The 20,547-nt window shown below is 24.6% G+C and overlaps 6 protein-coding genes and 1 non-coding gene across 7 annotated transcripts, besides 3 other annotated features; 4 read left to right on the plus strand and 3 right to left on the minus strand.

Moving 5' to 3' along the window:
• Positions 1 to 80: 80 nt before the first annotated feature.
• EHI_104330 (heat shock protein70, hsp70A2, putative) lies at positions 81 to 1,877 on the minus strand (the record flags this gene model as incomplete). The annotated part of the gene is made up of 1 exon (XM_649914.1): positions 81 to 1,877. A coding segment is annotated over one exon (1,797 nt), but the record flags the coding sequence as incomplete, so codon positions are not given.
• A 3,977-nt stretch (positions 1,878 to 5,854) lies between these two features.
• On the plus strand, positions 5,855 to 5,936 carry EHI_104340. The gene has a single exon. It is a non-coding gene; the product is annotated as a tRNA-Leu (tRNA).
• Positions 5,937 to 6,575: 639 nt separating this feature from the next.
• Positions 6,576 to 6,907: a repeat region.
• Positions 6,875 to 7,492: a repeat region.
• Positions 7,493 to 7,882: 390 nt separating this feature from the next.
• On the minus strand, positions 7,883 to 10,285 carry EHI_104350 (uncharacterized protein; the record flags this gene model as incomplete). The annotated part of the gene is made up of 1 exon (XM_649913.1): positions 7,883 to 10,285. The coding sequence occupies one exon, from the start codon at positions 10,283 to 10,285 to the stop codon at positions 7,883 to 7,885; it is 2,403 nt and encodes an 800-aa protein (XP_655005.1).
• A 1,501-nt stretch (positions 10,286 to 11,786) lies between these two features.
• Positions 11,787 to 12,435, plus strand: EHI_104360 (nucleoside diphosphate kinase, putative; the record flags this gene model as incomplete). The annotated part of the gene is made up of 1 exon (XM_649912.2): positions 11,787 to 12,435. One exon carries the CDS (start codon positions 11,787 to 11,789, stop codon positions 12,420 to 12,422), a length of 636 nt encoding a protein of 211 aa, XP_655004.1. The 3' UTR covers positions 12,423 to 12,435.
• A 67-nt stretch (positions 12,436 to 12,502) lies between these two features.
• On the minus strand, positions 12,503 to 13,645 carry EHI_104370 (vesicular integral membrane protein VIP36, putative; the record flags this gene model as incomplete). The annotated part of the gene is made up of 1 exon (XM_649911.1): positions 12,503 to 13,645. One exon carries the CDS (start codon positions 13,643 to 13,645, stop codon positions 12,503 to 12,505), a length of 1,143 nt encoding a protein of 380 aa, XP_655003.1.
• A 103-nt stretch (positions 13,646 to 13,748) lies between these two features.
• Positions 13,749 to 13,918: a repeat region.
• Positions 13,919 to 14,797: 879 nt separating this feature from the next.
• EHI_104380 (uncharacterized protein) lies at positions 14,798 to 15,403 on the plus strand (the record flags this gene model as incomplete). Its single annotated transcript, XM_649910.1, has 1 exon — positions 14,798 to 15,403. One exon carries the CDS (start codon positions 14,798 to 14,800, stop codon positions 15,401 to 15,403), a length of 606 nt encoding a protein of 201 aa, XP_655002.1.
• Positions 15,404 to 18,342: 2,939 nt separating this feature from the next.
• On the plus strand, positions 18,343 to 20,115 carry EHI_104390 (actin binding protein, putative; the record flags this gene model as incomplete). The annotated part of the gene is made up of 1 exon (XM_649925.2): positions 18,343 to 20,115. The coding sequence occupies one exon, from the start codon at positions 18,343 to 18,345 to the stop codon at positions 20,113 to 20,115; it is 1,773 nt and encodes a 590-aa protein (XP_655017.2).
• Between the last annotated feature and the right edge of the window lie 432 nt (positions 20,116 to 20,547).

Consider the following 20,547-nt stretch of genomic DNA (forward strand, 5'->3'; position numbering starts at 1 on the left):
TTTTCCGTGTTTCTAGTTCCTGTAAATCCTCTTCCTCCTTGAGTTATTTTTGAATAAATCTCTCCAATTTCTTTTTCAACTTCTTCCTTTTTCTTCTCATATTCTTCTTTACTTCCATTTTGATTGTTATCAACCCATTTTAAATTCTTTTCTATTATTTCTTCTGCTTTCTTCTTATCTTCTTCACTTATTTTATCTCCCATTTCTTTAATACTATTCTTCATTGAATAACACATATTTTCTATTTGATTCTTTGCTTCAATTCGTGCCTTATTCTCTTCATCTTCTGCTTTATATTTCTCTGCTTCTCTTATCATTTTATCAATATCTTCTTTACTTAATCTTCCTTTGTCATTTGTAATAGTAATTTTATTCTTCTTTCCACTACTTTTATCTTCTGCTGTTACATTTAATATTCCATTTGCATCAATGTCAAATGTAACTTCGATTTGTGGTACTCCTCGTGGTGCTGGTGCTATTCCTGTTAACTCAAATCTTCCAAGTAAATTACAATGTTTTGTCATTGATGCTTCTCCTTCAAATACTTGAATTAATACTTCTGCTTGATTATCTGCATATGTAGAAAATATTTCGGATTTCTTTGCTGGAATTGTTGAATTTCTAGGAATTAATGCTGTCATAACTCCTCCTGCTGTTTCTATTCCAAGTGTAAGTGGTGCAACATCAAGTAATAACACATCTTCTGTTGCTTTCCCTCCGGTTCCTGTTAATATAGCTGCTTGTACTGCTGCTCCATACGCAACTGCTTCATCTGGATTAATACTTTTATTTGGTTCTTTCCCATTGAAAAATTCTTTTAATATCTCAACGACTTTTGGAATTCTTGTACTTCCTCCTATCAATACTACTTCATCAATACTACTTTTATCTATTTTAGCATCTTCTAATACTCTTGAAACTGGTCCAATAGTTGATTTAAATAAATCAATGTTGATTTCTTCAAATCTAGCTCGTGTAATAGATGTATAAAAATCAATTCCTTCATATAATTGATCAACTTCAATATTAGCAACACTTGCACTTGATAATGTTCTTTTTGCTCTTTCACATGCCGTTCTTAATCTTCTAACAGCTCGTGCATTCCCACTAATATCTTTCTTATATTTTCTTTCAAACTCACCAATAAAATATTTAACAAGTCGATTATCAAAATCTTCTCCTCCAAGATGTGTATCTCCATTAGTTGCTTTAACTTCAAACACTCCTTCTTCAATTGCAAGAACTGATACATCAAATGTTCCTCCTCCAAGATCAAATATCAATACTTTCTTCTCTCCTGAACTTTTTTTATCAAGTCCATATGCAATAGCTGCTGCCGTAGGTTCATTAATAATTCTCATCACATTCATTCCTGCAATTGTTCCTGCATCTTTAGTAGCTTGTCTTTGAGAATCATTGAAATATGCTGGACATGTAATAACTGCATTCTTTATTTCTTTTCCAACAAATGTTTCTGCCGTTTCTTTCATTTTACTTAATACCATTGATGAAATTTCTTCTGGTGTAAATCTTTTAACTTCTCCTTTATATTCTACTTCAATTAGTGGTTTATCATGTCCATCATCAACTACTTCAAATGACCAATGTTTCATATCATTTTGAATAGTTGGATCGCTAAATCTTCTTCCTATCATTCGTTTTGCATCAAATACCGTATTTTTAACATTCATTCCAATTTGATTCTTTGCTGCATCCCCAATAAGTCTTTCTGTATCAGTAAATGCAACATATGATGGTGTCGTTCTATTTCCTTGGTCATTTGCTATAATTTCTACTCGATCATTTTGCCAAATACCAACACATGAATATGTTGTACCTAAATCTATTCCAATACCTAATCCTGTGTATTTACTCATTTAATGACTTCTTTACTTCAGACTTCCTTTATATATCATTCTCTCCATTTCTATCATGTTTACGTGGTTCATTGTTTGTGCCAATCTTTCATTCTTTCTACTACTCATTTACTCATTGCTTTATCATTTCCACGTGTTCTTTTGTTATTTATAACATTATTCTTTCTTTTCATTTAAATAACATTTATATTAATTCTCTAAAAATACAATACCAAATAAACATTACATAATGAACAGTAATAATTACTTAACGACATTTTAATCACACTTAACAAATGATATGAGAAATAAGAAAAATAACCAAGAGATAAGAAAATGAATGGAAAGACTCAAATAATACTAAAAGTATAATTAGTCAAATAACAGTCGTATTTAATGAATTTATATAAAAACACAAAATATCGTTCTACTTCATTTTTGAGATTTAGAAGACAAATAAATTGAATAAAAGAACAATAATGTGGTGAATATTCAAGTAGAAATTTCATTGTTTTGTTGATTGATAAAAATGAATACTAAATAATTAAAACCAAAACAAGGAAATAGAATAATAAAAACGGTATATGATAATTCATTAAAATTAATCGTTTTATTCTTATTATTCGTACATTTGATTAAAGAAATATACTATCATTACAAAAATAAATAAACAATGTTATATATAATTATAGAAATTGTTTTAAATAGTATATACAAATTTAATGTAAAAATATAATAATTAATAATGAATATTTAATTTAAACATTCAAAAACAAGAAATGTATTTTGAATATAATTAAATAATAAAGAAAAATGTAAAATGTTAAACATGAAACATTAAAAATATCATGGATAATATGAATGAAGAAATGAATAAAATAATTAATTAAAAGTTGAAATAAATTGAAAAGAAAAATTAAAATTGAAATAAAAATTAATGTTACATTAAACAACATATTCTGCATTGTGTTAATGTAAAATTATTTGATTTTTGTTGTTTATCAATAAATAAAATAAATAATGAAAACAAATAAAAGATTAATCATTTAATTACTATATTAATTATTCATGTTGATAGAATATATTTTATGTTAATTACAAATGATCTAAAATCAAATAAAATGGAAGTAAAATTAAATATAAAAAGTAATAATGTTAACATAATGTTTAAATAATACGTTCTTCAAATAAATAGATTAACAGAAGAAAGAAGTGTTTTCAATATTTTATAATTACTTTTCTGTTTAATATAAGATTGTTATTACAAAGAGAATTGAAGTTCATAATTGAATTAGATTAATTTGTTATTTAACTTTTTGTTGTATATTTTTTGAAAATAGAATAAAAATATTTAATTATAAACCAATTCTAATAATAAATATTTTTAAGTAATGATATTTATTTTGTATATTTGTTTTCATTCTTTAGAGTTGTTATTCTGTTAATATTACTGTTATTTTTCCATCTTCATATTATTTAATTTTTGTGTTTGTTGTGGTTTTACATCTTCAATATTATCTTCATTATATAATTAATACATGTTAAATTTCATTTTCTGTTTTATATTGTCTTTCTTATCGTTATATATTATTATTTTCTATTTCTTTCATTTTTATTGTTAATTTATGAATAAATCGCACATTACTTATCAAATTTATTTAATTTCTATTTATTCCATCTTTATATTTCTGAACCTTTCTTATATTATTTTGTGTTTATTGATTTATGTACTTATGTGTTTGTTATATTTGGCACGAAAATTAGCAAAGAAAAAATGAATCCAAATAATTTACAAAAATGAAAAAGATGTAAAATAATTTGCATCAATAGAATTTTCCATTTATTATATTTTGCTCCTAACAAATAAAAATAAAAAGTATGATAAATAAACAATATGTAAATATTTATGTTTATCTTTTATCAGTTGTACTCATTTTGTATGAAATATTAATGAAATAGATTATTTGATGAATCATATTTATTTTTATTCTTTTTATTCTTTTATTTATATGTTATTTATCTATCGTATTTTTATATATTTATTTCTCTGTTTATATTATTTATATCATTGTGTTATTCTTATTATCTATATATTATTATATTATTCTTATTTTCTTATTTTTATGTTTATATTATTTAGATTTTCTTATTGTTATTCTTTTATATTTAAATGTATTTTATTATTTGTTTATTCATCTTTATCATTTTTATATTCTTATCATTTATATCTATTTTCATTTTATATTTATTCTGTTTTGATTTATATTAATATTAAATTTATCTTTTATACTTTGAATTTATTATTATATCATTGATTATCATTTCTATATTTATTTATCATTTATTCTTATTATTCTTTTGTTTTTATATTCTATATCATATATTCATATCATTTTCATTTATATTTTATCACTTATTACATGTTATAATAACATAACACTTATGATTGATTATATAATAAACATCATAATGAAGTTATACACATATAAATAATAAACATAAAAAAGAGTAAAATATTTTTCAATAATAAAATAATATTAATCATTTTACACAATTAAATTAGACACTTATTATTGAATATTTCTAATTTTTACATTAAAAATACACCATTTTCATTCTTTTCTTCTTTTATCATCTCTTTGTGATTTATTACTTTTTATTTTCTTTATTATACTTTCTTTTTATCTTCTTTACTTTCTACTTTTATTCTTTCTTCATCTACTTCTTACTTTCTTTTTATTCTTTTATATCTTTATGTTCTTTTTATATTATTTCTTTTTTTCGTTGCCAATTAATGTATTAATGTAATTAGATGATAAAAGACAAATTGAATTAATGTTTATGAAATAATATTAAGTGTAAATTATTTTAATCATTATATAATAATTATAAACAAATGATTTAACAATTATTTATATTCAGTGTCTATTATATATTCATTATATTTAATAACAACTTGAATTATTTATAATCAAAGTAATAAAATTCAGCAATATCGAGTCAACAAATAAAATCTATTTACAAGTTCTTTTGTATTGAACTAACAATTAAAAAGGAAAATGTAACACAAAATAGAATTATTATTTCTTTTCAAATAGAAATTGACTTTATGATATTATTCTTATTCTTTCATATGTGAATTATGATATATAGAATCATTAAAAAATAATCATTTAACAATCATATTTAATTGAAATAATTTTTAATTACACAAAATAACATGAAATATCAAGAAAATTATGAAGTAAACATGAGTTACACTCACACAGTTTTAGAATCATTAACCATGTTTTATATGAAGAATGAGACTCAATTAATGAAACAAAACACATTGATAACCATACATGAAACTGAAATTCTATCAAAAAGTCATTCAAACGTATATGAATAATACATGAAATTTAGTATTATTTAGAAGAACAACAACCAAAAAGATAAACAATTTTTAAAAAAAAAGTTTGAAAAAACAAAAAATAAAAAATAACTAAAAAATAATTGAAATACACTTCGTAGTTTACTAACATTTATTGAAGGTGATTATTATCATAGACATATTCTTATAAATAATTAATGACTTGTTTATACTTTATAAAAAAATAAATGAGGGTAATTCTTTATAAGAAGAACAATTGACTGATATTCAGAACAACGATAGAATGTAATATTTCATTCAATGATATGTCTAATAAACACAGATTGTTGTATTAACTATGAAATACATAATTTAATAATGATATGTCTTATTCATTTCATCTTTTTATTTAACAAAGTTCAATTTATCAAAACACAAATAAAACACATTAACACATTTAAATCACAATAAGAACAAAAACTATGAAATAAAGAAATTGAGTTAAACAGTGAATATACTATAAATAATATGTTGATAAAGAAAATATCAAAACATAATGTTCAAAGGAATAAGACACAACACGGATAAGAAAGAGTTAAAAGAAGAAAAAGACTAATAAGAGAAGAAAAAGTAATATAAAGGAAAAGCACGAATGGCCGAGTGGTCTAAGGCGTCCGCTTTAGGCGTGGATATCGAAAGATGCGTGGGATCAAACCCCACTTCGTGCATTTTTTTTATTAAAATTAGAAGGTTATTCTAAAAATTTTTATTTTTATTTAACATAATAGAAAATGGATAATACTCATTTTATTGTCAAATGATGTAATGATAAATAATTGATTAATAACAAGAAACAAGAATTGAAACAAGAATAAAAATTAATGAATATAATTGATATATATGAAAGAAATGACATGAATAGATATAAATTGAAATAAACAAGAAAGTCAAAATAAAAATGAAGAGAATAACCAACTAATTGTGTTGTAATATTCAATAGAAAATAATTGTATTATTAATTTAAATAATATTGTTTTCAATGATAAATATCAAATAATAAAATGAAATAACACAAAAAGAATAATAAAAGAATAAATTAAATATTATATAATGAAAAAATAATAGTACAACATGACTAATTCAATATACTGTCTTTCTATTATTTGTTAAAGGTGTTACTTATTCTTCACTTTTATCATATTCTAATAATGAATAAACATATACATTAGTACTAATTGTATAATTATGTATTTCTTTCTTATCATTTTCTTTTATTTCATTATTCTATCAATTCAACATTAATTTTATTTTTTATCTTATTTGAATCATTCTGATTCTTTCTCTTTTTATTTAATTTTAAAGAAATTGATGAATGACAAGAAACATAACAAATAATATTAAAACAAATAATCAGAGCAAGATAATTTCATATCAAACAATAAATATAAATGATAGAAGAATGAGTGAAATATGTATTATCTTTATTGACAGAAATATATGAATCATTATATTATTAATTATTAACATAACTAACACTACATTGATAATATTGTTTATTTCATTCATTTTCATTGTCATAATTATTTTAACAACAATTTTAATAGAAATAAACAGTATTATCACAATAGAAATAAATGTCAAAATAAAACACAAAGAAGATACAAACAATATCAAACCATAAATATTAAAAAATATAAATAAGTATTAATAACAAAATTTTTAAGAATTTGATTTAATTGATTTTAATAATCCTCATCATGGTATTAATATTAATGAAATATTTTATACCTTCAATTAATGATTTAATTATTAATAATTAATCATTTCATGCAATAAAACATATATTACAAAAATATGAAAGAAATAAAGTATTAATAATATTGATATATTTCAATATAAGTATATACAAATAAAATATATTCATAAAATAAATAGAAATACACAAATAAATACAACATAACATAAAAATAATATCATTATTTACAAACAATACAATATTAATGATAAATTAATACACAAAGAAACAGTAATAAGAATAAAGACACTAAAATTACAATTAGACTTTCCCTATGATACATACAACCAATAATCATCAAAAATATGAAATACTTAATGTTTTACACAAATAATTCTGATAATATAACAGAAGAAGAAACAAATAATTCACACAACATATAAATAAATACGAATTGGAAGTAGAGAATATTAAGAAACTGAAATAAATATTTACTAATAGTCATAACACTAAATGTATGCATGTCTATTAATTAACCTTTTTATCTTTCATTGTTTTTCTCAGTCTAGCTATTTATATTTTTGTGGCTTTTACTTCTGAACCTCTTTTACTTCTCAGTTTTGTTTCTTCTTCACAGCTGTTTTTTCAATACTGATTTGTCTTTTTGTTGTGGTTGTGCTTTATCATTCCCCAATCATCTCTTTGACCAAGCCTTATCTCTTGTTTTACACCCAAAGTATATTTCTTTTCCCTTCTTCTTATTGTATATCTTATAACAACTACCTTTTGCCTTGACCAGTATTTAGTTAGTATTTCCATCATTGAGTCAGTTCAAATCAAATTTAACTAGATGAAATGAAATAGTATTAAACTATACCTAATATTTAAAACATATTTATATCATTTTTTTTAAAAGACAAATCAAGCAATAGCCATTTCTTAATATGCAATTTCAAATGCATTCTGGCTGATATCAAAAAGCCTAACAGTTTGTGGAATAGTGCAAGTAGTTAATGTGGGACAATGTGTAATGCGCAAATAATAACATGTATATAATGAATCTAGCCCAACTATTGAATTAAGACAATAGCAAGCATTGATTGAAAGATAACAAATAGTGAGCGGAAGGTTGAGTACTTTGATTTTTGAATTATTTGATAACTCGAAGTATACAATTTTTGTGATGTTTAGATTTAAAAATGTTCCTAGGTTATAACACAATTTACATATTAGTGTCTTCAATGAAAATGGTGTTTGTAAAACCTCAATTGATGTACAATTTTCTATTTCCATTGATTTGAGTTGTGAATTTGGTATATGAATTAACCCTGTCAATGATGGTAAAGTTTTTAACTTAATCATTAAAACATTATATGGGATTGAAATTGTACTAATATCCTCACAATTTTGCATTTCAATTGATGTTAAATAATGACAATTCTTCAAGGAATACAAATTCCCTACTTTAGAATTTTCTATTTGAAGTTCCACTAAACTAGTTGGAATATTTATTCCTTGTCTTGCACTTACATTGCTAATCACTAACGTTCGGAGGTTCTTGTCAGGAAGCCCTTCAAAACTCTCTATTCCCTCTATCCCTTTAATTCTTAATTCTTTAATTCTTTCTGGGTATTTTATATTTTTCTTGTCCCATTCAATTTCCATCTTTCTCATTTCACCTTCTACATTGATATAACTTTTACCTTCATCAATTCCTTCCTTTGGCATTCTTAGTATCAGCTCTTCAACCTTTGCCATAAGTGTTAATTCCTCTAATCTACTACTTATTTCAACGTGACTCATCTGTTTTCTTCCTTTAACCTCCACTTTCCTTATACTATCACAGTATTTTATAGTTAGTTCTTCTACCCTCTCTGGAATTCCCTTAATCTTTAACTTTCGACAATCCACTATTTTCAATTTTCTTATTTCCTTCTTTTCTTCTATCTTATATATTTCTTCAAGTTTGTTGCATCCTTTGACTCTGATTTCTTCTACTTTCTCAGGTATTAACAACCGTTGCATGTCATTGCATTCTTTAACCTTAATTCTTTTCAATGCTTTATATTCATAGAGTCGATATAGGTCATAATATTTGTCCCTTATATTCTTGATACCTATCCTTTCTAAAGTATTTGGAAGATAAATAGGAGCTTCCTTATCAAGGTTGCTCATCTTCAATTCTTTCAGTTGTATCTGTTCTAGTCTCCATTCATCTTCTAGTCTTCCTTCTCCTTGAAACACTACTTTGAGACTTTCTAGTCCACTTGGTAATTTGATTGATACCATTGTTTCAATACTACAATACAATTTCATTCTTCTTAGAGTCTGAAATATATCATATGTCCAAGTCATTCTACCTCGTTTTTCTACTCCCCTTTCTATTTCTTCTTTGAACCTAAGACTTTCAAGAGACTGGAAAAACCAAGGTCTTTGAATTAACTCACCTTTTAGCTCTACTTTTTTTATCAGTGGTAACTTAAAAAAAATTTTATGCCCTTTATCTGCTGTACAATTCCCTATTCCAAAACAAGTGATCCCATATAACACAAAAATTGACCTCCACTGTGCAATTTCTTTTGTTGGTTTTGTCATTGTTATTCCTTTGATTACTTTCTTATATAAGACTATTTGTGTTGATAATAACTTTACATCTTCATCAGTTATTTTTTTATTTGTTAAAAAATAAAGCATATTTCGTGGTGTATTTGCTATGTTTTTCTGTACAATCCCTGATTCTATTCCTTTCTTTAAATAACAAATGCCTTGACCACGCCACCTTCCTATTACCTCTTTAATTATTTCATGTTCCACTATATCAAAATGGTGGATGATTATCATCTTTAGATATGACCTCCCAATCATCTCCCCAATTTCTTCTTTAGTTCTTCTTTCTCCATCATTTTTCCACATAACCAATTCACTTCCTATTTCTAATCGTCTTAAATTACTAAACATCCCTATTTCATTCATTATTAAATATACATTCCTTGTTCGTCTTCCTTTTTTAATACTTATTCCTTGTATCTTCCCAAATATTTCTGGTTCTATACAAAGAGCTTCTTCTGGGGTTTTTTCATCTATCTCAATCTCTATCCCTCTAATTCCCTCTAGACTTTCTTGCCATATTAGTTCACCCATTCTCTCAATACTTCGGTTATTTATTATCACTGAAGTCACCATTGGAAATACTTCTTTAAACTCTTTACTATAAGGTATTAAGCTAGGATATTTACTTGTTCTCACACTTCTCCCATACTTTCTACTTACCATCACATACCTTTCAATATCTCTCAACTCTTTAAAGTACGATCCCACTATTTGTATCGACAACACATCCATCTCTATTTTATTTTTTAGTTCTTCTTTCTTTCATTCTCTCTTCTTCAATTTTTGCTTCTCACCCTTTTTTTATTTTTTGAACTTTTAATAATTAGAAATAAATATAAAAGTTCAAATTACTGTGCCTTTCCATTGTTTTCGAAGTTTCATTATTTTGAGAATTTACAAATAATAAAAATTTTCTTTATTTTTTCATAACTCTTTCTATTGTTGAAATTTCTTCTTTCTTTGAATTTAATTTCTTTCATTTACGTTCATTAATTTAATAAAACAAATATTCTTGTATTATTGGTTGATAATCAACCGTGCCTTGTGTGTATTTTGTTGTAACGAAGAATAGACAATTATGTTAATCCATTCATGAAATTACTTGAACACACTTTTTCATGAATAATCGATTAGAATGAATTATTTAGAGTATTATGGTAATATGAATAATTTTTAACAACAATTCCCCATTCTTTTTATTTATTAGAGTCTCAAAAGAACCTTTTATATTATAATTCATGTGAATAAATGAGAAGAATTAAAACAGTTTGGTTATAAAAAGTTTTAATGAAATACCTTATTAATACTAAACTAGACATGAGACATTGTTATAAGTTATTTCTTAATAAAAAGAATGTTAATTAGTAATATGTTTTTCTGAATCTTGATACGTCTAGAATTCTTTTGTTCAAATTGGTAATGATGAATTATAATATCGTCCATTTGAAACTACAAAGTATATGAATAATATTAAATATTTAACTTATAAATCCATTTTCACGAATTAGGAGGATTATCCACGTCAATCCAAATTTTAAAAATAAAAAATACACATAACAGAAATAAAAGGATTAATAAATACTACTTCTAATATAACCACTACACCATCAAAATACGTAAGTTTTATCTTTCTTAGAAAAGTAGGTTGTTTCAATAAAACTAGGAATTGACAAAAAGTTAGTAATTGTAAAATTATAAAATTAATAGTCATACGAATAGGCGTATAAGTAAAAAGATCAGCTAAATAATAAATAGATTGAATAGAAAGACTTTATCAAAAATAGTGATAAAAGACATAATAACTAAAAACTAGAAATAATTATGAAATGGCATAGGATTTGGAAATAAAAATTAAGATGAAGAGATTAGAAATAAGATAGAGATTAAAAAAGTGACAGAAGTGATAAGTTCTTTTGTTATAAAATAAAAGAAAAAATAAAATGTAACAAAATTGATTTAAGTGATGATTTATTATTGATCACTTAATGTATTGTGTAATTCTTTTCCATAAAACTGATCAAAAACAAAAATAATTGTATTTAATATAGATTTAGAATATTTGTTGACACATCAATTTCCATTATAAGAGTTAATAGAAAAATCCACTTTTTGGAGAAGAAAAATGAAAAATCTTCACTCATATGAAGAAATTAATAGAAGAGTATTGAGTTCTAGAAGTGAAAGAAGTTTATAAAAAGGAGTACCGAACTTATAATATATCAAGTTATTTTAGATGTCAGTAGAAAGAGCTCTTGTTCTTGCTAAACCAGATGCTGTATGTATCAGACAAGCTCCTATTACTGCAGTTGAAACATTATTAAAGTCTATTAATGGAGGAAAGCTTCTTTGTTTTGAACATCATGTTGTACCAACTGAATTGGCAGAACAACACTATGAAGAACATAAAGGAAAAGGCTTTTTCCCAAAACTTCTTAATTTCATTTGTAATCCAAATGGAGTTATTGTTATGGTTTTTGAAGGTGTTAATGCTGTTAAAACTATTAGAGAAGTATTTGGTCCAACTTTTGTTGAAAAGGCAATTCAAGTAGAATGTCTTAGAGGTAAGTTTGGAAGTTGTGGTGGAATTAATTGTTTCCATTCAAGTGATTCTGCTGAAAGTGGAGCACGTGAAACTAAATTATGGGTTGATTACTTTAAGATTGAATTAAATGAAGAAAAAGCCAAAAAAGCTTTTGATGAATATAAAGCTAAGTATGATGGTAAATATAAATGTGATGTATCTAAAGTTAGAGATATAGTTAAAAAGATTAGGGCTGACTCTGAAGAATATGTTAATGCAATGAAAGAATTAAGTGACTGTGATGACTTCCTTATCAAGCAATTATTAGCTTCAATTATTTTGAATTGATTTTTTTTTAGTATTTTTTTTTGTTTTTCTAAGAAATGCTTAAATTATTAAAGAGAAATAATTTATTCTTAATGTTTCAATTAAAAATTATTGGATTGTGATGATATTACTTTTAAAGTTATATAAACTAAGACTGATGCAAGAACAATACCATTTAAAAACAGTAAATAATCCCATATAGTGAGTTTGTTCACAACTATTTTTTCTTGGAGAATTGTATTTTTTCTAATTCTTTCAAGAAGGTTATCAGCAGTTTGTCTCATTGATTCATATAAATCATATAAGTTACCGAGTTGAATTGTTGTTGTTGATATAAATTGGTCAATTGCTTTTGTAGGTAAACCTTTTGGGACATTTTCTAATGACTCTAATATCTTATTTAGTTGTTGTTGTCGTGCAATAACAAATTTTTTAGTTATTGCAGTTGATTTATCAATTTCATGAATTGTGTCATAAATTATTTTTAAGTTATACGATGATTCTCTTCCAAGTTCTAATGCAGTAAATTCTCTTGTTATTGAATCAAGATTAATACCAATATAATGAGGATTGACGTTATGTGTTGTTGAAGGAGTAATATCTTCAATTTCAATTGAATTAAGAATTTGTGTATCTGATAATTCACCAGTTAACCCAGAAACACTAACAACAAGTCCTTTTGGTAATTTTTGATTATAATAAGTACAATGTTCATTATTAAAATCAATATTAATTTTACCATTTATATAATTAATTGTTAGGCGTTGTGGAGAATTACGATTAATCGTAAATGAACATGTTCTTTTTGAAATATCAATCCCATCTCTTTTTGGTTCGTATGTTAAAGTTCCATCATTATAAATTAATTGAATACTTGGAATTGAAGCATATGAGTTTTGAAATGTATCAACGAATATAGCTAATCCTTTCCATTGTTCTTGTCCACCTAATGCTGTTCCAATTTCAAGTTGTTCTGGAGTTAACCAAAATGCCATTCCATCTCCATGTTTTTTATTGGAAATAGAAAGTAATGAAAATTCATACGTTACATTAAAATAATCACTAAGTATACGTTTTTTTAATGAAACCATACCTTTTTGACTTTTTTTATCTGCAGTAATATACATATACCTTCCATTTGTATACGCATCTCCTTTTATTTGAAATTCATTTGGTTGTGATGCAGCATTATATCGTTCTGATTGTACTTGAATAAACAAACAAATAACAATGATTAATTTCATTACTTCTGATTCTTTTATAGTTTTTAATTTTTTATTTCTATTTGTTTTTATTTCATGAAAAACGTATTTTCATTTTATTACTTATTTTAAATAAAAGTAATATAGATTTGAAGACGATAATTCAGAGGCACTACGCTGAACCCTAAAATAAATGAAAACACTGAACCATTCTAGTTACTATTTGGCTATGATGTTGTTGTTGGTGATATAATATCTATTCAAAATTAATTGGTTATTATTTATTATGAATAAGTCTTAAAGAATTATTTATTATATTATGATGGGAATACTATTTATTTAGAATCAAGTATATTTGATAATGATATTTTGAATTGAACAAGTATGTAATATTATAAAGAAAAAAGTGATTATAAAGTGGTTGTTGATATTAAAGAAGATGAAACATAGTTATAGTGTTATTGATATTTTCAAAATAAAATAATATTATAAAGAGTGAGGAGTTTTAATACTCATCAAATTCAAAATAATAATCAAATAACAATTTAAATGAAGAACATTTAATTCAATAATATTTGAAAAGACTTTAATTTAATAAAAATAAAATGGAGTCATTCTCATCTCTCAATATGATGAAATACTAATTGTTTAGTAAGTTATAATTGATTTTATTTTGTTTTTAATTTTTGAATGAAAAATAACTGTATTAAAAAGAAATAAGTTTTTATTAGAAAATATTATAATATTATTAGCTAATTTGTTCATGATAAATAAGTTATTAGACATTTCAAAAAAATACACATAAACGAACTTAATAATTAATTAATAAAAAAATATTTTCAATACCAATAGATGGATAAATAAATTATTTAATTAAACTAATGAAATACATAATAAATGTATATGATTAAATGTATTAATATTCTTATAATGTAATGATGTTATAAATGACAACTTTCAAATAAAAAGAATGACAATAATAACATTCATGGGATAATTTTCTTTAAATAAACGATAAGGTAATAGAATTTTACTAATAAATAATTAGTTTTTATCAGATAAAATTAATTACTTTTTATTGGTAATTTTTTTTTGGTTTGGAGAAGCAATAAATTATTTTGAAGTAAAACAATTATTTAAACGGAGAATAAAAAAGATAAAAAAACAATCTTTTTATGACAAAAGACTTCATTAATGACCGATTTATTTCAAGAAAAAGAAATTAAATTTGGATTTGATTCTACAACTGACGATGAATCTATGGTAAATAATAAACCAATTGAAGATACTAATAGTCATATTGAAGACTTATTTCCTCCAGAACAATCAACAATGGTATATGTTGAAAGTAAATTCATTCCTAAAGAAAAGAGAGCAAAAGGATTGATTGAACGTGAAAAAGGATATAATAAACATCGTCAAAACTTAAAGAAGAAATATGAAAAGAAACCTCGAAGACCTGGACTAATTCAACACGAAACACTCCAACAACAAATGAAAGCTTCAAAAGAATTTAATGACCCAGCTCCTGTATTTAATATGCCAAGAGACCCAAGAAGGTTACAAGAAAAAGAAGAAACTACAATGGAAAATGAAGAGCCTAAACGCAGAATTATTTTAACAAACAAAATAGAAAGAGAACCTCTCTTTAATTCAGAGACAACTGCTGATTCTTCGACAAATACTATCGATAATGATTTGTTTACTATTGAGGATGACAATGATTTCTTCTCTTCTGATTTTGACTTATTTAGTCATCCAAAGAAACAACATTCAGAAAGTGAAGTACAATTATATTGAGTCAATAGGATCTCGTCATGTGGGGTTGTCCAAGGACTTTAAATTTGGAACAAACTGAAGTCTTATTTTTTATCTTTTGTATTTTTATTAGATCCTTTTTGATTCAAGGATGGTTTATTTGAATCGTTTTAGACATTCAATTGAAGGAAATTCGGATATTCCTCTAAACCATTATGTATCTTATGTTAATATAATTATTTATGACAACCCCAAAATCAGAACTCTCATAATAATAAAGAATATATATTAGTGAGAAAAGTTCTTGTTAAGAATGAATAATTTGACACAAAAAAAAACATCGATAATCTAAAATATTATAATAAATAAGTATTAATTCTAAATGAACATTACATACTAAAATTTCTTTCAAAATGAATAGCCTTATTCTCATAAGGTGTTAGGACAATAAACTCTACCTCAAAACAAAATCATATAAGTTTGGGAGAAAAATCTCTTGGTCGGTTTTGTTTAAAGAAAATTTTAATTCAATTGAATTAATGAATATTGAAAAAAAACTAACTTATTTTCTTCTAAGAATGATAATAAATTATATAAAAAGATAAACGTTAAATTGATATTCTATTTTAAAGTTTCTTTTGTTTTTGGGTAAAATAAAATAACAAAATTTATTAGATACGAATTATTGCTATTAATACGAATTGATTCTAAGAAATATAATAATAGTAGTTAGAAGAATAGATAATAATAGAAATAAATAATATCTTGACTACAAAAAGAGAGATAATAAAAGAATTAGATTAATTAACAAATCAAATGAGTAGTCATCATTAAGAAGTAAGAAAATAATAAGATAAGATGATGATATGAATAAATCGAATAAAGAAAGTTTGAACAAAAAATAAAGGAATTATATTAATTACTTAAAAACTTAGTCTATGTTAAAATAGTAGACAACTTATGAAAAACAAAACAATAAAAATAAAAAATTAATACTGGGTTGTAGAGTAATTAAAATATAATGAAAAAAATTGATAAAGCAAGCTAAAAGAAGATAACATTATTCCAGAAATAGGATTTCTTGAATATTATAGGTTAGTTGAAAAAAAAACTGAAATAATCCTCAAAAAGAATATTCATTAACACTACTGTTTAGATAATGATATTTTAATAATGTTAGATAATTAACATTATATAATGATAAAGAAATATATAAAAGAATGTTTTTATGTATTATGTATAAATTGAATTTTTTATTTTTGGTTTAATATTATGATCAATGTTAATAGAATATGTTAGAAAAAAAGAAAACCATCTATTCAAAAATAATGAATAAGTAATGAAAAAAAATAAGATATGAGCACGTCCAATATATGATATAGTAAAATATAATGTACTTTATTTTATAATATTTATATCAAAATCAAATATATTCAATAAAAGATATATAGTTAGATATAAGGTGAAATTCTTAGAATAATAGTACTGAATTATATTACACTAATTAACCACTTTATATACGACTTATATGTATTATTCTATTAGTGATTGGTTCTATAATCTTTAATTTAAAGAAGATCTTAAAAATATTGTTGTAGAATAATAATTATTCAGATAATAACTTCAGAAGAGAATAGACATGTTATTGAATTAAGTTTGATTCATTTAATAGAAGTAATACATTTGTAAAAAAAATTATAAAGTAATTAAATTCAATTTTTAGTTCGAAGAACAAACACAAAAATGGAATCGTCTTTTAATTTTTTAAAAAAAACATCAAAATGATTTTAATAAATAAATTTGTTATGAGACATAAACTAACTGAAGTAATTTATTTACATAAACTTTTTTCTATAATATTCTTTTTAGTAATTGTTTTTCAAGAGTTAGTTTAAAGTTTTTTGGGTAATTTGGGAAGATATCTTTTTTTCTATAACTTTAGTTTCAAGAATATTGTGAAAGTGTTGTTGAAATCAAAACAAAATCAACTAAAAATCAAGAGAAAAGAAATTCAAAAGAGATTTTTCTAAAATAAATACAAAACATCTTACGAAATTGAAAACAAAAAGAAAAGAACATTATTTAGTTTCTAGAAAGACAAAAATAGAACATTGACAATTCATACTTGAAATTAATAATTGTTTTTTCATAGAAATTCAAAGAAAATGATTTACGAAAGAAAGAATGACGTCAAACCTTTTCTCCTTAACTTATAAAAAAAAGATACATTGAAACATTAATTTCATTTACTCCAAAATAAAAGTTTGACTTGTCTTTCGTAATTTAAAAAAAAAGTAATTTAATTGTTGTAATTGATATTTCAAAAAAAAAAAATAATTAATGGAAAAGAATGATGGATTATAGATAAGGTTACATTCCAGAAATACACCAGCATAATATTTAAAGGGGAATTGAAAAATGGTATTAATTACAATATGAGTTTCAACACATCCTTTACACATTTGATTAAATGTAAAACTATTTACTGTCAAAAAACACCACTTATAGTAGTCAAACAATATGTACGTCCTTCAAGTTTAATTGAACCAACAACAAACAACCTTGATCAAGAAGAAAATATGTTTCTTGATTATGAAGAAGATTTTGTTGTTGTAGGAACTGAATCTGTAGTCAATGAAGATATTCCTATTGAACGTTGTAGTAATAATTCATCACTATGTCTTAACTTTTAGATAAGGTAAGAATCTATGTGTATAGTTTAAATTTATTTTCTTTGTTTACTTTGGTTTAAATGTCTTTTATTTGTTTAAATAATGTACTGATGAATATAATGCTATTAAATAACAACTTTTTGTAAAAATTGCTATTTATAACACTACTATTTTACTCAGAACTAATAACGTTAAAAGAACTTAAAATGACACCTTTAATCCCCAAAAGAAGACTAAAAATATCAAAGGTTAACTCTTAAGAATTAAAAGGATTTAAAAGATGATAAAGAACTTGAAAACATAAACAAAATGACTGAAGAACAAACAAATAACCCACAAGTCAACCCAGAAGAACCACAAATTAATCCAGATGAACCACCTAATTTCAATATTGAATCAGAAGCTGATGTAGAACCATTAGTTCTTCAATTAAAAGCTTTTCTTGAAAAACATGATCTTGATGTTTCCGTTAAATTCAAACCAAAGAAAATGAGAGGATCAACTTCTTTGGTTGATGGAGATGGACTTAAAACAGGAGAAGTTAATATTCCAGCAGACTTCAAAATTACTGGTAAAGATAATAATGGTAAAGATCTTGGACATGGAGGAGATGATGTAAAAGTTAAAGTAATTGATCCACAAGGAAATGAAGTTCCTTGTGAAGTCAAAGACAATGGAGATGGAACTTATGATGTTGGTTATACTCCAGTTGTTCCAGGAATGCATAAAATTGAAGTTCTTGTTAATGATGAACCAGTAGAAAATACACCAGTTGATGTACTTGTCTTTGATGAAATTCCTGATGCACTTAATTGTACTGCTGAAGGAGAAGGTTTAGAAAATGCAGAAACAAAAACACCAGCACCATTTAAGATTGTTACAAGAAATAGAGCAGGTGAACAACTCAAGAATGGAGGACAAAAGTTTAATGTTACTGTCCAAGGACCAACTATTGCTGCTGAAGTTACAGTTAAAGATAATGAAGATGGTACATATGATGTTGAATATGTTGCTAAAGAACCAGGAAAACATCACATTGATGTTCAAGTTGAAACACCAGTCACTCCACCAGAAGGAGAAAAGATTAATCCAGATAATAAGGAAATGAAAAGTATTAAAAATATGCCAATTGATCTTGAAGTTAAACTTAATCATGAAGATGCTGATCCAGCACAATGTTGGGCTGAAGGACCAGGAGTTGAAGGAGGATGTAAGACTTGTGATATGGCAGAATTTGTTATTCATGCTGTTAATCCAAATGGAGAACCATGCACACTTGAAACAGTTCCATTTGATGTTTGTGTAACAGATCCAGATGATGAAGAACTTGAAACTAAAATTGAAAAGAAAGAGGATGGTACATATCATGCAGAATATAAACCAACTAAACCAGGTAAATATAATGTTGAAGTTATTTTAAGAAATCCAGAAGTTCCATCTAACTTTGAACATATTAAAGGATCACCATTTACACCAGAAATTCTTCCAGGTATTACTGCTGGTAATTGTGTTGTTAGTGGACCAGGTGTAGATGGAGGAGAAGATCTTGATGATTGTAATGATGCAGAATTTGTTATTACAGCTAAAGATTATAATGGAGATCCTATTAAAGAAGGAGGAGCTAAATTTGATATTAAAGTACATGATCCAAATGGAGATGATTTAGAATGTGAATGTGTTGATAACAACGATGGTACTTACAGTTGTAAATATGCACCAGAATTCCCAGGTGATTACACAGTTGACATTAAACTTAATGGTGATAAAGTTGGTAAAGCACCATATGAAGTTTGTGTTGGAGAGGGAGTTGATAATCAAAAATCAGGAGTTGATTGCTTCCAATTTACTATTCTTGCTAAAAGTAAAAGAGGAGGACCTGTTAAACCAGGTAATGCTAAATTCTCAGTTAAAATTATTCATGAAAATGGAACAGAAATTCCACAAGAAAATATTGATATCAAAAATTTGAAGGAAGCTAAATACAGAGTTACTTACAAAGTTTCAGAACATGGTGATTATACAATTCATTGCTTATTGAATAATAGAGATATTAAGGGATCACCATGGGTTCAACAATGCTAAGACAGGAAAGAAAACCTTTTCGTTAGTTTAAATTGACCGTTCATTTTTCTGTTTTGTATTATATTTTTATAATCATTGTTATATATAACAATGACTATTATGTTAAATCATAAAATATAATATTTAATCTATTAAAATTTTTCATAATAACTTTTATGTCTCATTACCTTTGTATTATTTTTAGTTTAACACTTTAGATAAACCTGCTGTCATGTCTTATAAATTACTTGAAGAACTAATGATAAAATACATTATATGTAATTTGTTCTTCAAGAAATATAAGAGGTTTATAACTTTGTCTTAACTAATAAATCAATTCATTTTGTTCAACCCCCATTGTGTTGTTAAAAACTCTTTCTTTTTTCACTCCAAGAGTCAGCTTTATTAAAGAAATATTTGTTAGGTAATAATTTAAATTGCTAAAATATTAGA

This window comes from Entamoeba histolytica, genomic scaffold (genome assembly GCF_000208925.1).
Source record: "Entamoeba histolytica HM-1:IMSS scf_1104750517879 genomic scaffold, whole genome shotgun sequence".
NCBI lineage: Eukaryota > Evosea > Mastigamoebida > Endamoebidae > Entamoeba > Entamoeba histolytica.